At 44.5% G+C, this 19,577-nt stretch overlaps 1 protein-coding gene across 1 annotated transcript in view; it reads left to right on the forward strand.

Annotated features, from left to right (window-relative positions):
* Positions 1–385: 385 nt before the first annotated feature.
* The window catches only part of LOC127051823 (uncharacterized), a 211,168-nt gene continuing 191,976 nt past the window's right edge, over positions 386–19,577 (forward strand). Inside the window, exon 1 of the mRNA XM_050954710.1 lies at positions 386–3,033. Coding sequence (XP_050810667.1) covers positions 746–2,122 — 1,377 coding nt within the window. The 5' untranslated portion in view covers positions 386–745 and the 3' untranslated portion in view covers positions 2,123–3,033. The remainder of the gene's footprint in view (positions 3,034–19,577) is intronic.

The raw sequence follows: 19,577 nt of genomic DNA on the forward strand, positions 1-19,577 counted from the left end.
TTCATCAAGCTGTTAGTCTATAAGGTGCCACAGACTGCTTTTACAGATTTTACCTGCCCCTGGATATTTCCATTACATGCATCTGAGGAAGTGGGTATTCACCCACGAAAGCTCATGCTCCAAAACGTCTGTTAGTCTATAAGGTGCCACAGGATTCTTTGCTGCTTTTACAGATCCAGACTAACACGGCTACCCTCTGATACTTGACACCATGCAAGGCACTGCATTTAGCCATATGGAATGGAAATCCATCAACCTCATGAAGAAACTTGCACAAATACAGACAGATATCATCTTCCTTTCCAAATGCAAACGGATGGACATCATACCAAATGGACTAAAGGTAAAAAATCCACTGCTATCTACATACTACACAGACCACAGTGAGAGATTATGTCATACTCTATCAAAAAAACTGAGGAACCACCTGATCAGCATCCTATACAGCAAACAGGAAAACATCAAAAAAGAGCTCTCCAACCTGGAGACTCTCATTAATAACCAAACTTCTATACAAACGGACTTCACTAGAATAAGACAGGAGATCTACATTACTCACTTCACCTCTCTTCAAAGGAAAAAGGACTGTAAGCTGTCTAAACTCCTACCTGCCACATGGGGCCACAACAGTGGTACCCCTAACCCACCCAGCAATATCGTCAATCTATCCAACTACACACTCAGCCCAGAAGAAAAGTCTGTCCTATCTCAGGGACTCTCTTTCTGCCCTGCCACCCCCACCAACATGATACAGTTCTGTGGCGATCTGGAAGCCTACTTTCGCCGTCTCCGACTCAAAGAATACTTCCAGGACAACACTGAACAGTGCACTGATACACGGGTGCCCTCCCACCAACAGCACAAGAAAAAGAACTCCACATGGACTCCTCCTGAGGATCGAAATGACAGCCTGGACCTATACATTGAATGCTTCCGCCGGCGTGCACAAGCAGAAATCGTGGAACAACAACATCGCTTGCCTCACAACCTAAGTCGTGCAGAACGCAATGCCATCCACAGCCTCAGAAACCACCCTGACATTATCATCAAAGAGGCTGATAAAGGAGGTGCCGTTGTCATCATGAACAGGTCTGACTATCAAAAGGAGGCAGCCAGACAACTCTCCAATACCAAATTCTACAGGCCACTTCCCTCAGATCCCACTGAGGAATACACTAAGAAACTACAGCATCTACTCAGGACACTCCCTACACTAACACCAGAAGAAATCAACATACCCCTAGAGCCCCGACCAGGGTTATTCTATCTACTACCCAAGATCCACAAACCCGGCAATCCTGGACGCCCCATCATCTCGGGCATTGGCACTCTCACTGAAGGACTGTCTGGATATATGGACTCTCTACTCAGACCCTATGCCACCAGCACTCCCAGCTATCTCCGCGACACCACTGATTTCCTGAGGAAACTACAATGCATTGGTGACCTCCCAGAAAACACCATCCTAGCCACCATGGATGTAGAGGCTCTCTTCACAAACATCCCACACACAGATGGAATACAAGCTGTCAGGAACACTATCCCTGATGATGCCACAGCACAACTGGCTGCTGAGCTCTGTGCCTTTATACTTACACACAACTATTTCAAATTTGATGACAATATATATCTCCAGATCAGTGGCACTGCTATGGGCACCCGCATGGCCCCACAATATGCCAATATCTTCATGGCCGACCTGGAACAACGCTTCCTCAGTTCTCGTCCACTCACACCCCTTCTCTATCTACGCTACATTGATGACATCTTCATCATCTGGACCCATGGGAAGGAGACTCTGGAAAAATTCCACCATGATTTCAACAGCTTCCACCCCACCATCAACCTCAGCCTGGATCAATCTACACGGGAGGTCCACTTTCTTGACACCACGGTGCAAATAAGTGATGGTCACATTAACACCACCCTATATCGAAAACCCACCGACCGCTATGCCTACCTTCATGCCTCCAGCTTCCATCCCGGGCACATCACACGATCCATTGTCTACAGCCAAGCACTGAGGTACAACCGCATCTGCTCTGACCCCTCAGACAGAGACCACACCTACAAAATCTCCACCAAGCATTCTCAAAACTACAATACCCACACGAGGAAATAAGGAAACAGATCAACAGAGCCAGACGTGTACCCAGAAGCCTCCTACTGCAAGACAAACCCAAGAGAGAAACCAACAGGACTCCACTGGCCATCACATACAGCCCCCAGCTAAAACCCCTCCAACGCATCATCAAGGATCTACAACCCATCCTGGACAATGATCCCACACTTTCACAGGCCTGGGGTGGCAGGCCAATCCTTGCCCACAGACAACCTGCCAACCTGAAACATATTCTCACCAGTAACTGCACACCACACCATAATAACTCTAGCTCAGGAACCAATCCATGCAACAAACCTCGATGCCAACTCTGCCCACATATCTACACCAGCGACACCATCACAGGACCTAACCAGATCAGCCACACCATCACTGGTTCATTCACCTGCACATCCACCAATGTAATATACGCCATCATATGCCAGCAATGCCCCTCTGCTATGTACATCGGCCAAACTGGACAGTCTCTACAGAAAAGGATAAATGGACACAAATCAGACATTAGGAATGGCAATATACAAAAACCTGTAGGAGAGCACTTCAACCTCCCTGGCCACACTATAGCAGACCTTAAGGTGGCCATCCTGCAGCAAAAAAACTTCAGGACCAGACTTCAAAGAGAAACTGCTGAGCTTCAGTTCATCTGCAAATTTGACACCATCAGCTCAGGACTGAACAAAGACTGTGAATGGCTTGCCAATTACAGAACCAGTTTCTCCTCTCTTGGTTTTCACACCTCAACTGCTAGAACAGGGCCTCATCCTCCCTGATTGAACTGACCTCGTTATCTCTAGCTTGCTTGCTAGCACACATATATATACCTGCCCCTGGATATTTCCATTACATGCATCTGAGGAAGTGGGTATTCACCCACGAAAGCTCATGCTCCAAAACGTCTGTTAGTCTATAAGGTGCCACAGGATTCTTTGCTGCTTTTACAGATCCAGACTAACACGGCTACCCCTCTGATACTTTTGAAAATTATGGCTTCTGAAAAAATAAAAGGAGTCACATACCCAGAATACCAAAAGCAGGAGCAGCACGTCATTGCAGATCTATGTGTATATATTCTTTCTAATGAGGCAAGAGCCAGAGGGGTTTTTTTTAAATTGGCCTGACTGTTTTTTTTATTGAATTTAATCTGAAGTGAAAGTTCTGCCAGGGATGCACTAAAATGACTTATTTTCCCCCCAAAATGAATACATGAGAAATGAGTCCACAGTATGTCCTATCATCCTAGTAATGCCTTCTGTCTAGTAAAGCCACTGAACAGATTTTTAGTCTCTTTTTCCTAACTGCATGGCCTGCTGACGAAGTTGACGAAGCTAGTGGGAAATATCTTTTCTTATTCTACGTCTCTCTTCATCATGCTTTTCAGACCCCCGTAGTGGTGAAATTCATTATCACTTTGACACAAACACACACTCATGGGGCAGGACGAGCCATTGCCAGCGTTTTAGGGGGGCAAAGCAAAGTCTCCACTCATTCCCTGACCTTCTCCTCTCTTTCCCCACTCATGAGCTGGAGCCAGGGAGAATGCTGGGCATGCAGCTCATCGCCCGACCCTTGGTGCACAGCTGCAATGCAGGGAATGGGAATGCGGCTGCATGGGGAACAGGGTGTATTTAGGGCCAGCTAGTAAACCCCTATCATGCTGCTGAGCTGATACGCACTCAAAGAGCTCCATGGCAGTAGACGCAGCTGAATAACTGCTGAGTAAGCAAAGCACATGCTTAAGTTTAAGCACATCCCTCTTCAGCAAAGCACTTAAGCACATGCTTAAGTCTCAGAGATGTGGACTGCTTTGCTGAATCAGGGTCTAATATAAGTAAGAGTTTAACAATCTGGCCCTAAATACAGGATTATGCAAATCACAGACAACACACACCAGAGAGTCACAGCTCCTGTAGCTACATTTCTTTTTCATCCATTTTTTACCCAAGTCGTCTAACTAACCATGCTTCCTTCATTTCTCCTGCCCTCCACTCTACAACTCACTACAGAAAAATGGTTTCTTTAATCATAGAATTATAGAATATCAGGATTGGAAGGGACATCAGGAGGTCATCTAGTCCAACCCCCTGCTCAAAGCAGGGCTAATTCCCAACAAAATCATCCCAGCCAGGGCTTTGTCAAGCCTGACCTTAAAAACCTCTAAGGAAGGAGATTCCATCACCTCCCTAGATAACCCATTCCAGTGCTTCACGACCTTCCTAGTGAAAAAGTTTTTCCTAATATCCAACCTATTCTTTAGCAGAGTCTTAGCAATGGGTAAACAAAAAGCCCAATGCTACACTATATTAAACTATGCTATACCCTACCCTTTACATAACTACTGCAAATGCAAGACCTTATTGCTCCCTGAAGACATGAGGGGCATTGGATCAGCATTCATGGTGTGTCCTGCATTGGTACCTGGCTAACCCCTGGAAGCTAATGATCCAACCTAGCAGCCCGAAGCCGTTTCCTGGCTTTTTAGTCATCGGTCTGGCTTCAAGAGTTCTCCAACTCAATGTTGAAGGTTTGTCAGCATCCAAGCGCAATGTAATAAGCTAAATGACTTGCCTGGAGGAGACACACATGTCTGCTGAAGAAGCAAAGAGATATGCCATCGATGGAGTTCATTTTCTGTGTCACACTGCACACGCCCAACTGAAGCCATTTTTTGTTTGCACAAAGCAGTTACAAGCAATTTCTCTCTCCTATCCAGTGCAGCAGTCTTCCTGTAGGAGACCATCAGCCATAGCATAACGTGATGCCTGGTGACAGTAGCGAGCTACATTTGCTTCAGCCCCAAAAGTAGAAGAGTCTTCAGTCCTGAACACAAGATACAATTTGGAGCATAAAGTCAGAAAACATAGTCTCATCAGAATGAGCATATTTAAACCACAGCATGGGTTTGTCATAACAGCTAAAAAGGATTTTTCATTTGGCAGCGTTCAGAGAGTTGGTGAGCCCAGATTTCCAATTACATCACAATGGAATTCTGCCCCGTTTCCAACAGGCTGGCTTCTCTGTTGCTTACTCCCTTGTTCCTTTTGGCCTGTTTCAGTGAGGATATATTTTCAATTCTGCCTCTAGTTTTTCCAGTGCATAAGTTCACTGTTTTCAATGGTCTGTACAACCGAGATTTGGCATCAGCAATGACAACTAGATGAGTCATTGATAATAACAACAACGGGATGGAAGTAAGAATGGGTTCTTGGCTAGAAATCTAAGGTTTAAGGATAACAACAGCACAGTGAAGGTTCGAGTGACTCAGCAGCTGGTTCAGTGTTCCCATTACAGCAAGGAGACCGCCTCTGTGTTGTAACTAGAATAGTAATTTATCAATAGGTGTCTGGTATTCATTGCCCTTCTTTGCGTCTGAGTGGAATAATTATGCATTGTTCAGGGGTTGCTTTCAGTTGTTAGTGTATAGCTCGGTCTTTCTCATATACAAAGACAAGCAGCTTCTATTGCATTTCAGTCAGAGAGATATGTATTGATAGCACTGACTCTTTGCAGGTGGGGGTGAGGGGCTTGAATTCTAACTACCACCAATATCCACAGGAAATACTCCCAGAATTAGTCCGGACTAACCACCAGGTGTCACTGTTTTTTCACAGGTACAAACACAATGCTAGGTTCTACCAAAGAAATGGGGTGCATCTTATAGGCAGTAGTTCAGAAATGTTCATTTTAGGTGCGTTAGGGCCAAAAATCTGCTGTTCTTTAAACTCATTGAGCCTAACAAAAGTTAAACAGCATCTGAAACAGAAACCTCCTCCTGTCATAGACTATCAGCGTTAGAAGGGAGCTCAGGAGGTCATCTAGTCTAATGTCCTACTTCAAGCAGGACCCATTACTACACAGATTTTTGCCCTAGATCCCTAAGTGGCCCCCTCAAGGATTGAACTCATAGCATAGGGTTTTGCAGGCCAATGTGCAAACCACTGAACTATCCTGCCCCCCAGAGCAGCTTAACTACCCCTGAACAAATGTGTCCACAGTTCTGCATTCTACTGCATAGTGACATCTGGAGCCAGATATTTACAAAACTGAGCTGGAAAATGACAAGGAAAAATCTTTTCCACCCCTAAAGGGGACGGCTAAAAGTCTTTTATGCTTCCAATGGTGTGCAAGTTTGCAGTAGACCTTTCCATGAGAGATTTCACCTCCTTTTGAGAAGAGAAAAAAATTTAAAAAAATCAATAGGTCTTTCTGGCAATTGTCTATATTAATTGAGGGTTAATTCTACTTATTGGTGTACTAATTACAACAATTAGCTGGATAATGTTCTAACATATATATTTATGCTCAGGAGATCTGAACACCAGCTTCTTTCCTTAGATTTATTGAAAGGTGTGGCATGATTCTCATTATACATGATTTAAACTGGGTCTCACCTATGAAAGCTTATATGTGACTGGTCAATGAAGCATGAATGATGTCATTTGTTTGGTACCCACAGTGCTAGACTTTGATGCTAGAATGGAAACGTCTGGGACTCTTTTTCCTTCATTTAAAATGATAAAGACGCCATGGAGCACACTGGGTCAATTAGGAGAATTTTTTTTCAAGAATGTATTACATCTTGTAATTTGGTTGGGGTGAGCAACTTTAACTTAGAATTAATGAGGCTTTTGAGGTCTCTAAAATAAGGCTTTTTCTGAGATTTGCCACAATCTTTACAAGAGCCTTTAGACTCTGCCTTCATTATGGTTATTATTAATTAGTAGTAGTAATAGTGCAGAAGCACTAGGGATCCCAGTCAGAAGTCAGGGCTCCATTGTGTTATACACTGTATACAGCCATGACAAAAGGAGGGTCCCTGCCCCAGAGAATTTACAAACTTTGTAGTCTCCTTGGTTAAGAGCAATTTTCCCAGTCAAAACTCCATCCTCCCTGTCCTAGACATAGGCCACATTCAGACTGGATGAGGTCTCTGCATCACCAAGGCTTCAAAACTGGTCTTAATGGTGCATAGTCCTTGTTCTGATCCTTAACATAGGAGCGCCTTCCATTCACCATGTGTAAGTCAGAGATGCATGATCCTACAAGAGTCTGAATTCACACAGTGGCTACTAACCACTAACTGACGTTCCTTCCCAGGCAGAATCCCTGCCTTTTGCCATCACTAGGGTATTTTTTAGCTGGAATGTAATGAGCACAATGATTAACTTGGCCAGGTTAACTTGGTAATGGTCTCGGTCTAGTGTTTCTTCTTCTATGGGGGAAGAGAAAGAATAAGTGGACCCTTTGTATCGGTTCGTATTTTTACCCTTCGGCCAGCCAGTGCTGACACGGCACTGTTCTGCAGAAATTGGGGGAGTTTCTGAGGCATTAAATTCTCAGTAAAACTGGGCAGAACAACAGTAAAGCTCTTCAATGGTACCAGGTTGCGGAAATGCCTACAGAAGTAGCACTGGCGAACTTTCCCATTAGGGAATTTACTTTTCTTTGGTCAGATATCTGTAAGGCTAATCTTTGATGTGAGATTCTGCTTAAGGGTGTCTTTGAAGTGTTTTCACTGGCCACTCCTTTTGTGATCTCCAAGTTTCAGCTCACCATAAAAAACCTTTTCCAAGAGTCTATCGTTGCCCATTATAACATGACCAGTTCTTCGAAGCAGAGCATGGATGATCATTGCCTTGATGCTAGTTGGTTTTACTCTTTCAGGGACATTAATGTTTGAGACTATGCTTTGTAAGTGGATTTTAAGAATAGACTAGAGACAGCACACGTGGTATTTTTTAGGTTGGTTAATGTGTCTTCTGTAAACTGTCCATGTTTCACACTCTTATGAAAGGGATGCTATCAGTGCTGCATTGTATATCATCAGGGTTGGGTTTTTTTTTTACTATTTGATGGTATCTTGGTTAAGTATCCTATGGGGAAGTCTTCTGAGTGCCTGGTCTTTTGTGTTTTATTGACTACTTTATGATCCAGGGAACTGTCACTTGAGATGCTGCTGCCAAAGTGGGTAATGAGAGTGACGTTCTTTTGTTTTGTACCATTGATGGTGATGTTTGGCTCACTGGTAGTGTTGATGAAGCTGGTGGGTTGAGGACATCAGTTTTTTTCAGGTTGACGATGAGTCCAGACTGGTTAGTTGCCACTGAGAAGCTGTGAAGGATAAGCGCTAGGTCACTTTCGCTATGACTAAATACAGTGTAGTGATGCTCAAAAAGGGCTTCACATAGGAGTTGCTCAAGAACATTTGTCTTTGAAGTAAACCTTTGGAGATGGAAGAGTTTTTCTTCAGTTCTGTAGCTTATGTAGACGTTCTTTTGGAGGTTGTCCATTGCATAAACGGCTGCCAAGAAGAAACCAAAAAGGGCTAGTGTCAGCACTCGGCCTAATTCAGTGGTTCTCAGTTTTTCCAGACGACTGTACTCCTTTCAGGAGTCTGATTTGTCTTGTGCATCCCCAGTTTCACCTCACTTAAAAACTACCTGCTTACAATCTCAAACATAAAAATGCAAAAGTGTCACAACATACTGAACAATTGCTGACTTTCTCATTTTTACCACATAATTATAAAATAAATTGATTGGAATAGAAATATCATGCTTCCATTTCAGTGTGATGCCTGAGCCTGTTTTTCACTTGTGAGCCTTGTCATCCTGGGAGGCAGCAAAGCAACAGCAACAACTAAGTTTTTCTCCACAATGAGTCTATTTCTACTCTTTGTCTTGATGGCAGTGTTAGCAGAAAGTGAGTCTTCACAAAGATACGTAGACCCCAAAGGTAACACACCACTCAAATTATGGTTCCCAAAGTCAGTGTATTCTTTCCATACTCATGGTTGATGTTAGGGGGTGGCAAGCCCGGGGCCCCACGCCATAGAGGGACTCATGAAACTACGCTGCTTATGTTCAGCTTTCTGCCCTGGGCCCCAGTGAGTCAAATGCTGGCCCTCACGACCCCATTGCAATGAACTCACCATCCACTTTGGGGTCATGACCCACAGTTTGAGAACCGCTGATTATAGTATATAGAGCAATATAAACAAGTAATTGTTTGTATGAAATTTTAGTTTGTACTGACTTTGCTAGTGCTTCTTATATAGCCTGTTGTAAAACTAGGCAAATATATCTAGATGAGTTGACAGAAGACCGCTGTGTACACCCTGGGATACGTATACCTGTGGCTGAGACTCACTGGCCTAGTTTCACCCCACTAGTTATGGAAATGGTTAAACAAAGGCCATCACCTTAGAGTATTTGACTTTGTGGGGTCAAATCACATTTTTCTAGAATTTCCAAAGGCCATTTCTGATCAGAGTGTAGTATGCTTTTAAAGATAAATGCAGACAGCGTACAATTCCATGTTTTGTTCAATATTTTATTCTGGAATCTGTGTCACAACAAAAGTCACCTTGGTGGTGCACTGAACTCATTTAAATCCACATTGAATCTCTAGTACAAACTTCTCCAGTACTGTTTTGACAAGCCAATTGAGCAAAAATACAGGTGAGGATTTTACCACTGATAGATAGTAAGAAGGTGCCCCTCTCTTTATTTGTGTGTAATGTCACTATGATTAAAGTCCTGAGGAATTTCCTCAGCTTCCCAGATATCCTCAACAATTTTGGGGCTTGCAGGTTTGAAGATTTCAGCTGATAACTGTCTTTGCCAGGTGATTTGCTAGACTTCATTTGTTCAATAACTTTTTGCACTTCCTCGGTGATAGGTGGCTGGGAAATTTCTTCAGATACAGGGGGCTGTGTCAGTTCCTCTAGTGCTTGTATATGGACTGTAGAGGGATGGTTGAGTAGTCCAGTAAAGCGCTTCACCCATCATTCAGAGATGCCTCTCTTGTTCTTGATTAGGGCAAATTGATCTGCCCTCATTAGTGGAGCTGGTCCTGATTTTGATGGGCCATAAATAGCCTTCAGGGAATCATAAAACATCTGGGTTGTTAGTATGAGCGTAATACTTTAGTTCTTCTTCTCTCTTTTCCTATCAGTTACTCTGTAGGTCACGAAGGCATCTTTGAGCTTTGGCTTGTACATACTTGACTGTATCTTTCTTTGATGTTGATTATTTGTCATTTTGCTATGACATAAATGTATCATTCTTTTCCTTGAGGATCTTTGATTTCATTGTCATTTTCATCAAGCCAACCCTGGTGCCATCTTTGATTTTCAAGTACAATTTCTTCTGAGGCTCGAAATATGGCCACTTTAAATATATGAAACTTTTCAAATGCAGCACTGGTGGATGGTGTAATGCTATCAATTTCTTTCTCTAGGTTTTCCCTCCATTTTTTTTTTGGAAGACATAGATGTCTTGGCTCGCTATATACAGTTTTGGTTTAATCTGTTCAGCATGTAAATTAAAAATGGCTCTGATAATGCTGTGGTCTGTCCAACGCTTTGTTTCTTGCATTACTCAGGTGATCTTAATGTGCCTTTGCTGTACAATGACATAGAGAATCAAGTGCCAGTGCTTTGATCTCAGATGCATCCAAGATGTTTTGTATTTGTTGGGTTGCCTGAAAATCAAGCTGGTGCAGACCACTGCTGTTCATTTTCCTGACTCCATTGGTCTTCATTACATCAACGTAAAACCAAATGAACCTCACAGAATCGAATGAGAATGAAATTTGTCCCTATATTTATTTCCACAAGGAAATCAACACATACATGCTAATGACAGCTTCATTATGTTATCTAGGAAATGTCTGGGAATATAAATATGGTTTGTTCTGTAGAGAAAAATAGAAATTTGCTAGTTACTATTATGCAAATAGTTGGATTTTATTCTAAGAATTAGATTAATTATACACAATTAGCTTCTAATAACTAGAATACCAGTATTTCTTTCTTATTCTCACTGTGATGCTATTTAAGGTCTGTAAACTGGGAATATTTTTTTGTAGCTTTCTATATATATATAAACTTTCTTAACCTGAAACCACACCATTCCTTTTATTCTGTAGTTTATAACTCAACTATTCAACTCTACACTTCTCAAACAAGGCCAAAAAAGTATATTATCCTTTTTAGTTCTAATTATTAGGGTAGTGCCTCAGGGCAACCCAAGAGTGGGGCTCCATTGTGCTAGGTGCAGCACAAACACAGAGTAGTAGCTGGTCCCTGCCCTGAAGAGTTTACAATCTAAATAGACAGGACAAACACAGAGTGGGGGAAGGGGTCAAACACACAAGCAGAGCGAACAATGTGATGGTGGCACACATCATGTTAGTTCCATGCTGCTCATGGAGCTAGAGGGTGGAGCCAGTGTTTTTCCCATACCCAGTCCCACCTGCCAACAAGGGACAGTAGAAGCTCAGTGGATGCTGCTATCAGCCTGCATAGGAATGTATAGGATTCAACTTATACCTCATTAGCCCTCTCTGCTGACATACACCCCACACCACCGTTGTCCTCTTAACAATGTAAATAAATCTGGTGTTGGCTCTGTCCTTGGCATCTTTCTGTACAAACACCTTGAGGGAAAAATGTCTGAAATCCCCTCCCTGAAAGGAGGGAAAGCTCTGCTCTCAAGACATTTCTGAAAAAGTCACTGGAGCACTAGCTCTGAAATTACAGCCATCTCTCGCCTCCACACCTGGTCACTCCAGGAAGAGGAATTAAGTCCAGGAGACAAGGGATTTCCATTATTTAATGTGAGATATGGTCTCTCTACTGACCCAGAAACGAGCTGAGGATGAAGCATGATTTGTGACCTGAAAGCAAAACAGATGACTAGATAGGCTGTTTCAAAAATTAAACCAGGATCCATTTACTGAAGAGCCAGGGTTGATGCAGGTGAGGAGTTGTTGTTTAATTATGGCATGAGTAGGTCCCAGATTGATTGCCCCATAATCCTCCTAATTAGACTGCATAGTAGGGCATTGGAAGACAAAGAGGAAAGCAGAGCAACTGTACTTACACAGGAAAAGGTTATTCCACTCAAGATTACACCTTTATGAATATTTTGATATTTGTAATTAGAAAGTAGGCACTGATTATGTCCTAGGCAACAAGAAGTAAATGTCAAGGTCTGATCTGGGAAGTGAACGCATGCTTAAGTACTTTGCTACTCTGAGGCTTATGACTTCAGCTTGGTAAACAACTAGGTCCTCTTTCTAGCAAGCCACTTTAAGACATGGTTTAGTTTAAGCACATGAATTGTCTTGCTGAAGTCCTATTCAAGATAAGCACGTGCCTGGGTCATTAATTAGCGGAGAGCCTCACAAAAGGTGCTCAGTTGGGGTTACCTATTCAAAATGACTGAACACAGAGAATTTATGCTTTGATAGTGATTAGTATCCTGCGATTCATTACTGAAGTCAAAGCTGCCATAACTAAACCAATAAATTACTCTGTAGGTTTTCTTTTAGTATCATTTAGGTTTTTTCCGCCCTTCGTTCCATCTCCCAGAATGTTGGCTCTGATATTAAAATGGATTGATTATAGTCTGAAGCCTCCATGCTCAGAGCCCCTTATCTTCCATTATAGAGGAGCCCCAGTAGTAATAATGAATTTTTCTAGAGGGTCTTGTCAGTATGGTTTATGTCAGATTATTTATTTTTATTTACTTGTTACTGTGCTCATTATGGGTTTATCAGCAATGTGTTTTTTTCTTCTTGAAACATCTTCCATTTTCTCCTGAAATTAACAGATTTCAGGTTTAAAAGATACTCTTAAAAAACGACTGTCTGTCTAGGGTCATGGGCTCATCACTGCATGACTTCTCTGTGTACTTCACATTATGCAAGTCACCAGATAAAGGGCTAGACTGAGCACAGAAAAAGACAAGGTGCAAAATGTATCTGTTTAAAGGGGAGGAATCGTACCTCAGATAGGCAAAATTACCTCCTGTGCTTTGAGCCCACAGCATATCCTGCCCATGCCCAGTCAGCTGAGCCCAATCCTTGCCCACCTCCTCATGGGCTGGGGAATATCTGGCAAGCAGCCTCTGCTCAAGTCACAATTCCGTTGTTCGTGTGAGTGTGCAAGCCTGTGTTGCTTCCCCTCACCTCCCTGCATGGCCATGCGGTGAATTCCATAATCTAGCTCATAATGTTTCTTGTTTAAAGATTGTCTCGAATGTGCCCATTTTAGAGGCAAACCTTTGGTGTTGTGATATGCTGGGGCAATAGGATTACCACCTCTTCCATGATATTTGGGATGCCTCTGGCACCTTCTCAGGCCTGGCAGGCAATGATTGATCCAGTGGGGGTCGATTTATCGCATCTAGTCTATATGTGTCTAGTCTAGATACAATAAATTGACCCCTGACGGCTCTCCTGTCAACTCCTGTACTCCTGCTCGGCAAGAGGCGCAGGCGGAGTCGACGGGGGAGCATCAGCAGTCGACTCACTGTAGTGAGGACACCACAGTGAGTCGATCTAACTATGTCAACTTCAGCTACGTTATTCACGTAGCTGAAGTTGCGTAACTTTGATTGATCATCCCCGTCCCCGTCCCTCCACCATTGTAGACCAGGTCTTAGAAATCTTAACCTACTTGACAGGAAGATCAGAAACATGACGTGTCCTTTTTGTAGGCGGTCCCCTCTGGCCAGGCAGAATTCTTTAAACTCAGAAGAAGGTCGGTCGGGAGAATGGTCTCAGCTGTTTACTCATTTCCTAAGCAGGGCCGGCTCCAGGCCCCAGCATGCCAAGCACGTGCTTGGGGCAGCATGCCGCAGGGGGCACTCTGCTGGTTGTAGGGAGGGCAGCAGGCGGCTCCAGTGGACCTCCCGCAGGCATGCCTGTGGGAGGTCCACCGGAGCCGCGGGACCGGAGAGCGGCAGAGCACCCCCAGTGGGATGCCACCGTGCTTGGGGCGGTGAAATGGCTAGAGCTGGTCCTGTTCCAAAGTCTACTAAGTTGGGTTAGTTGTTGTTTTTGTTTGTTTGTTGGGGGTGGGGAGGTTCTTGCCTTTTCTTTTTTTAAAGGAAACATGAAACTGCCTTGCAAAGTTGAGAGCAAATACATGGACCCCAGCAAAGGCTTTAGCTATATTCATGGACAACTGGATTGGATTTTGAAAATGTTTGTGCTCCTAATCAGTGGACAATTAATACAAACGTAATCTTACCAACGTATCCATGAGCTGAGATCCTTATTGAACCAGTCAGTCCAGTGTGTGCTGTTTGAAACCGTAATCACAAGGCAAGATCTCTGGCTTTCAGAAGTGCCTGAAACAGATTAAACATCAGAATGGATTCACCATTACTAGACACCTTGTATCATCATTTGCACCAGCGCAAAATGTATGCACAGCACTATTAGAGCAGGCTGGGCACATTTCACGTCCAGCTGGCCCTGGAGGAAGCAACTTTACACAAGGCACAGGAAAACAGTGAATCTGTTCTCGAGCATTTACTCCTATTTCAGTTGTTTAAAAAGGGGTGAAATCCTGGCCCTGCTGGAATCAATGGCAATGCTCCCAATGACGTCACGAGGGTCGAAGGTTCATTCCAAGGTGCATTAGCTGAGTTATACGAAGGGTTACATTACAGAAATCACATCATGGTGTCAGCAAATTATACTATACTTGGAGGCCTCAGTGGGGAAGCTTTTAGAAACAATTTGCAGGGTCCAGACCGTGCTTCTTGAAAAAAGAAATCCTAGAAGAAGTTGCAAACTGAGGGTACGTCCAGACGGTGAGTAGCGATCGATTTTTCGGGGATCGATATATCGCGTCTCATCTAGACGCGATATATCGATCTCCGAATGCGCTCCCGTCGACTCCGGAACTCCACTGGAGTGAACGGCGGTAGCGGAGTCGACACGAGGAGCCGCAGACGTCGATCCTGCGCCATGAGGACCAGAGGTAAATCAATCTAAGATACTTCGACTTCAGCTATGCTATTCACGTAGCTGAAGTTGCGTATCTTAGATTGATACCCCTCCCCCAGTGTAGATCAGCCCTGAGGGAAGGTTGGTGCTTGGGGTATTAGAATCTCTGTACAGCCTGTCTCTCCTCTCCACACCTTTCTGAAGCTCTGACTGTACTTTTTACGCTCCACGACCCAGCTTTATTCACTGATCTAGTTAATTTTTTTTCCCTGAGCAAAGTATTTTTTACACTAAAAATATTGATTGGCAGCCTTTTTTGTTTACTTCCAATCCCACCTGGAGGGATCTCGGTGAGTAAGATCACAGTGCCTATTCCAAAGGGAATAAATTAGCTCTCCTGGTTTATAGAGAGCTATCGCCAAGACCTACCATTGATTTGATTTTATCTCTAGTTCTGCTGACTGCACTAGGTGAGGGGAAAAAGAGAATTATTTGTAAAAGCCATATTTGCCCAGGAGAACACAAAAGCAATGTACTTTCTCAAGGCTGGCGAGGGAACAAGGGAAGGCGACACAGCTTTCTAAAGTTCTTTTAGGTCCTGGTTGGTTTCTGTGGTTCTGATCTTCAACGGTAGCTGAGAAGCATATAATGCGACTCAGGAGGTGCAAAGCATAAAGGTGGCTTTTAGGCTTTCTCAGCCAGCTGTGCACTGGATGAATCTCCTGGCATAAATTACAGCAGCTTCAGGGCTGTTTTAAATTGTACACATTTCCAGTGTGCCCAAAGGGCCATTTTTGAAGACAAGGATGATTCGATCACAGGGTATCTGCTTTCCCGCAGCTGACTGGCAGAGAAAACTTTCAGGCCAAAATTTTCAAACCTAAATGGAGAAATTAGGCACTTGCAGTTTCCTGCAGACATGTAAATTAGTAGCCTGGTTTATTTAGGGGCACAGGTCCTTTGAAGATCAGACCATTTATCTAGATGCCCAAAGTCAGATGTGAAATCTTGAAAATGTTGTCCTTCCTACATGAAAACACCCATTGAGAACAATGGCTGAGGGGAGCGGTAAACACAGAGAAGCTCAGATTCTACTGACCATGGAGCGTGACAAATTCATTCCCAAACTTCTGCTCTGGGAATGGGCTTCCAGAGCTCAAGGTTCCCTGGGGCCAGCTCTCTCCCCCTCAGGGGGCCCTATATTTGACTCACTACTTTGCCAAGGAAGTATCTACAAAGTATTACCCAATGCGCAATTTGTAGGAAGAGAGAGTGGTCTCTGCATCCCTCTAGTGGCTGGTCCAGGTAAGATATTTACAAATCTGCTAAATAGCACATTTAGTCCCAAAGTCCAAATCCTGGCTATTCCAGTTTTTAATGCCGAAGGTCCTGGGTTCAAACCCAGCTGACTGCCTGGATGGGGTCAGTTCCATTAGCACAATGTAATATCTTGGTCATTACACAAAGTGCTTGCAATCATCTCCCACTCACCACCATAGCACCACAGAGATCCTTACCGCTAGTGCCCCTTGTTGATCACCTCCTTGGCCCTGCAGTGGACTGTTACTGTCCACAACTTAGCCCTCCAGCTAAGTCGCGCCTAGTCCAAACCCCTCCTAGGATAACAAAATCTCAACAAACATTCACATAGACAAAAAAGCTTGGCTCCCTCTTCAGCCCATCCTCTGGCTCACCTCCCAGCCCGTTCTGGGCTACTGTTAAGTCTCTCTTGGGCTGCAGAATAGGGCCCTGACTCCTCATCTCCTGCCCTAGAGGCCCCTCACAGCCTCTCCCACGAACAGCCCATCTTGCTTCCTATGATTCCTCCACAAAATGGAGGTTTTTCAGTCCTTTTCTGAGACTCAGCTGTTTCTAACCCCGGTTAGTCCAGCCCCCTCTGGCTAAGATGCCATTAATTATGGCACAGGTGGGTTTGATTGAACTGGGCAGGCTAGCCCCAGGTCTCCTAGCCTTTAAAGGGGAAGGACATCCTTTTTACAGTACCACGCATCTTAATTTTTAATTTGGGGTTCGGAAATACTTTTTGCTGGTCATGGAGGCATTGATTGTACCCAGTGTCACCAATCCACTTCACCTTCACCAGAAGAATATGAAGCATCAGGGTTCCCTCTTTGCAGTCATCTTCTAACCCTGCACACACCATATCTAAACCAAAGCTCCATTCATCATAATCCCTCCTTTACTGAGGACGCAGGTTTTGCATCCCCCCCCCAGATGCTGCAGCTAGCTTGACTTCTCTCTATGCATGAATTCAGTTTTGAAGTACTCGCCTCTGCTTTTTTTTAAATGGTCTCCCTAGGGCTATCAATTTTAGTGGATTAGGACTGCATTATATATGGATAAGATTTGTATTGAATGTTAATTTTCTTGTACAGAACGTTGTGACGAAATCTGATTATCTGAATAGTTTTTCATTTAATTTACAGATCAAAATTAACCTAATTAACTGAGCTAGTCTTTTTTTTTCCCCATCTTGTCATGACTCATTTGCACTCCTCGGAAGAGAGAATTGCAATGGGAAAGGGCAACTTCATTTGCAGGCCAGCCATATAAGACACCTCACAAGACATATCGGGAGTGGCAGAATTTTCTTCACACAACATTTAAGGGCTGGAACGAGAACAGCTGATTGTGGAGCCCCAATGCCACGCTCACCCAGTCTTCTTTAGCTGGAAGGACGGAGGCGCTGATATGACTGACATTGCACAGTTTACAGATCCCTTTACTAGAATCTCTTGGTACATGTAGAATAAAATTGTTTCTGATACTAAAGAGCTGAATGAAAAAAGACACCTCCAAAACAATTACCCAGGCAGGAGCACAAGGCTTATGCGATGCCCTAGAAGTGTCAACAAACGGTGGTTCTCTTAGGCCCGTCGAGGAAGTGGGTGCCAGAGGCTAGCGGTCTGTACTCAGAGAGGTCAAGACAGTTTCTCAGGTAAACAGATGGGATGTATGACAGGGCAGTCATCCATTCAGGGCTGGAGCACATATGGGTCAACCCATCTCATCAGCTGGCATGGCCCTTTAAGGGTTTGGAAGGCTCCCATGGATTATAGAGGGACACCCCTAAGGGTCCTGGACATGCTTGGGAAATGAATTTTGGCACTGTATCTTTAAGGGCCTGAAGCTTTGCAGAGGGGGTGGGTCAAGGCTCCCCACTCAGCCAATCAACTGGGAAGGAGTTGGAAGAAAGGAATCAGTATGAAGGCTTCCCCCTCTCTTACACCAGGTGGACCCAGGTGGGACAGGACTGGCTGACTGAACTATCCAGAATGAAAGGCTAATTGGATAGGGTGCTAGACAGAAGGGAGCTTGCCAAAGGCTTGCAGCTGATTTAAGGCACAGCCCCAGCTCCCGGAAGAGGGCTGCTGGGTGGGATCTCCTGCCAGGAGGCGGGGATAGACAGATTAAACTAAAGCTAGAGACAGAGGAGTTACCCAATGGCTGCGAGAAGGGCTGAGAGCAGATGCGAGGAGGCACTGTTGCAGCTAGCAAAGAAGCAGGGATCCCATGAGGGAAGACCAGAATCCAGAGACCTGGGGAAGGCTTCAACAAGCTTGGCAAAAGTAGGAGCAGTGCAGGGAAAGGACAGAGAAATGGAGGAAGCAGTCCTTATCCACCTAGGACAGGGCCCATGGGCTAGAACCCAGAGGAACCGACAGGCCTGGGCTCCCTCATGCTTCCCCAGACCAAGAGGGATGGTACAAGCATCAGAAGGAGAAGAGGCCAAGTATAATGGTCCCAGGCTTAAAAACCTCTGGGCTTTCCAATTTGGGACCTTTCTGTTAACCCCAGAAGAGGACTGGACAGAGAAGTGATCTGGCCACTGTTGTCAGTAGCTACCGGTGTGGTGCTCTGCTCTTGTTCAATGATGATACAGTCGGCTGTGTGCATGTTCCCTCTGTGTGCTGCCCCAGTTCTGTGCAGATTGCTGACACAACAAACCCCGAGAGAACCCCCAAAGACCACAGTCTCTAGTAAGGTATGAAGGAACCCAAGCCAGGTTTATTGTCAAACGAAGCACAGTAATCGTTTCCCGTAGCCCCTACAAGACGTACTATGAATTTGTGCCTCCTGGCAATGGACTGGCTCAGTCAGTGGCAGGACTTTCCACTGCCCCCTAGGCCAGACAAAGACACGCACTCCGGGACCTACTTTTATACAGTTACAGGACAGATTAATCAACCCTACTGACATATTGAGGTACAGCCCCTTGGCTCACTAGGGTGCTGTCTCCTCCTTTGATCATGTTGTTCCAGACAAACAGATCTATCTATCGTGCAGTCCTGTCTTTAGGATGCACCTGCCTGTTCCTTGTTACGTCTATGGAGTGTCCTTGTATCGGGCTGTCCAGATGCCATGTTGGCACAAGTCCCTCTTATTAGCACTTATATGTGAATGCACCTGCTTCTAACAACCCTCTTCTCGCCAACTTCTGGGAGTGGGGCCTGCCGCTGGCTCTCAGCCCAGCTTTTGCTTAGCAATGCCTGGAAGTACTTTGGTTCAGGCTTCAGGCCTCAGACTTGGCCTCTGACACAAAAGTTTGTTTCAGGGCCTCATCTTACTACAGCCACATACAATGACATAGCATTGTGGCATCAGAATGACTAACAGGGGCATTGGACCATGAGAATCCCTGCAACACCACACCCTGACACATGGGGGAGCTCTGGAGGTGGGAGGCAGA

The sequence above is a fragment of the Gopherus flavomarginatus genome, chromosome 5 (genome assembly GCF_025201925.1).
Source record: "Gopherus flavomarginatus isolate rGopFla2 chromosome 5, rGopFla2.mat.asm, whole genome shotgun sequence".
NCBI classification, from domain to species: domain Eukaryota; kingdom Metazoa; phylum Chordata; order Testudines; family Testudinidae; genus Gopherus; species Gopherus flavomarginatus.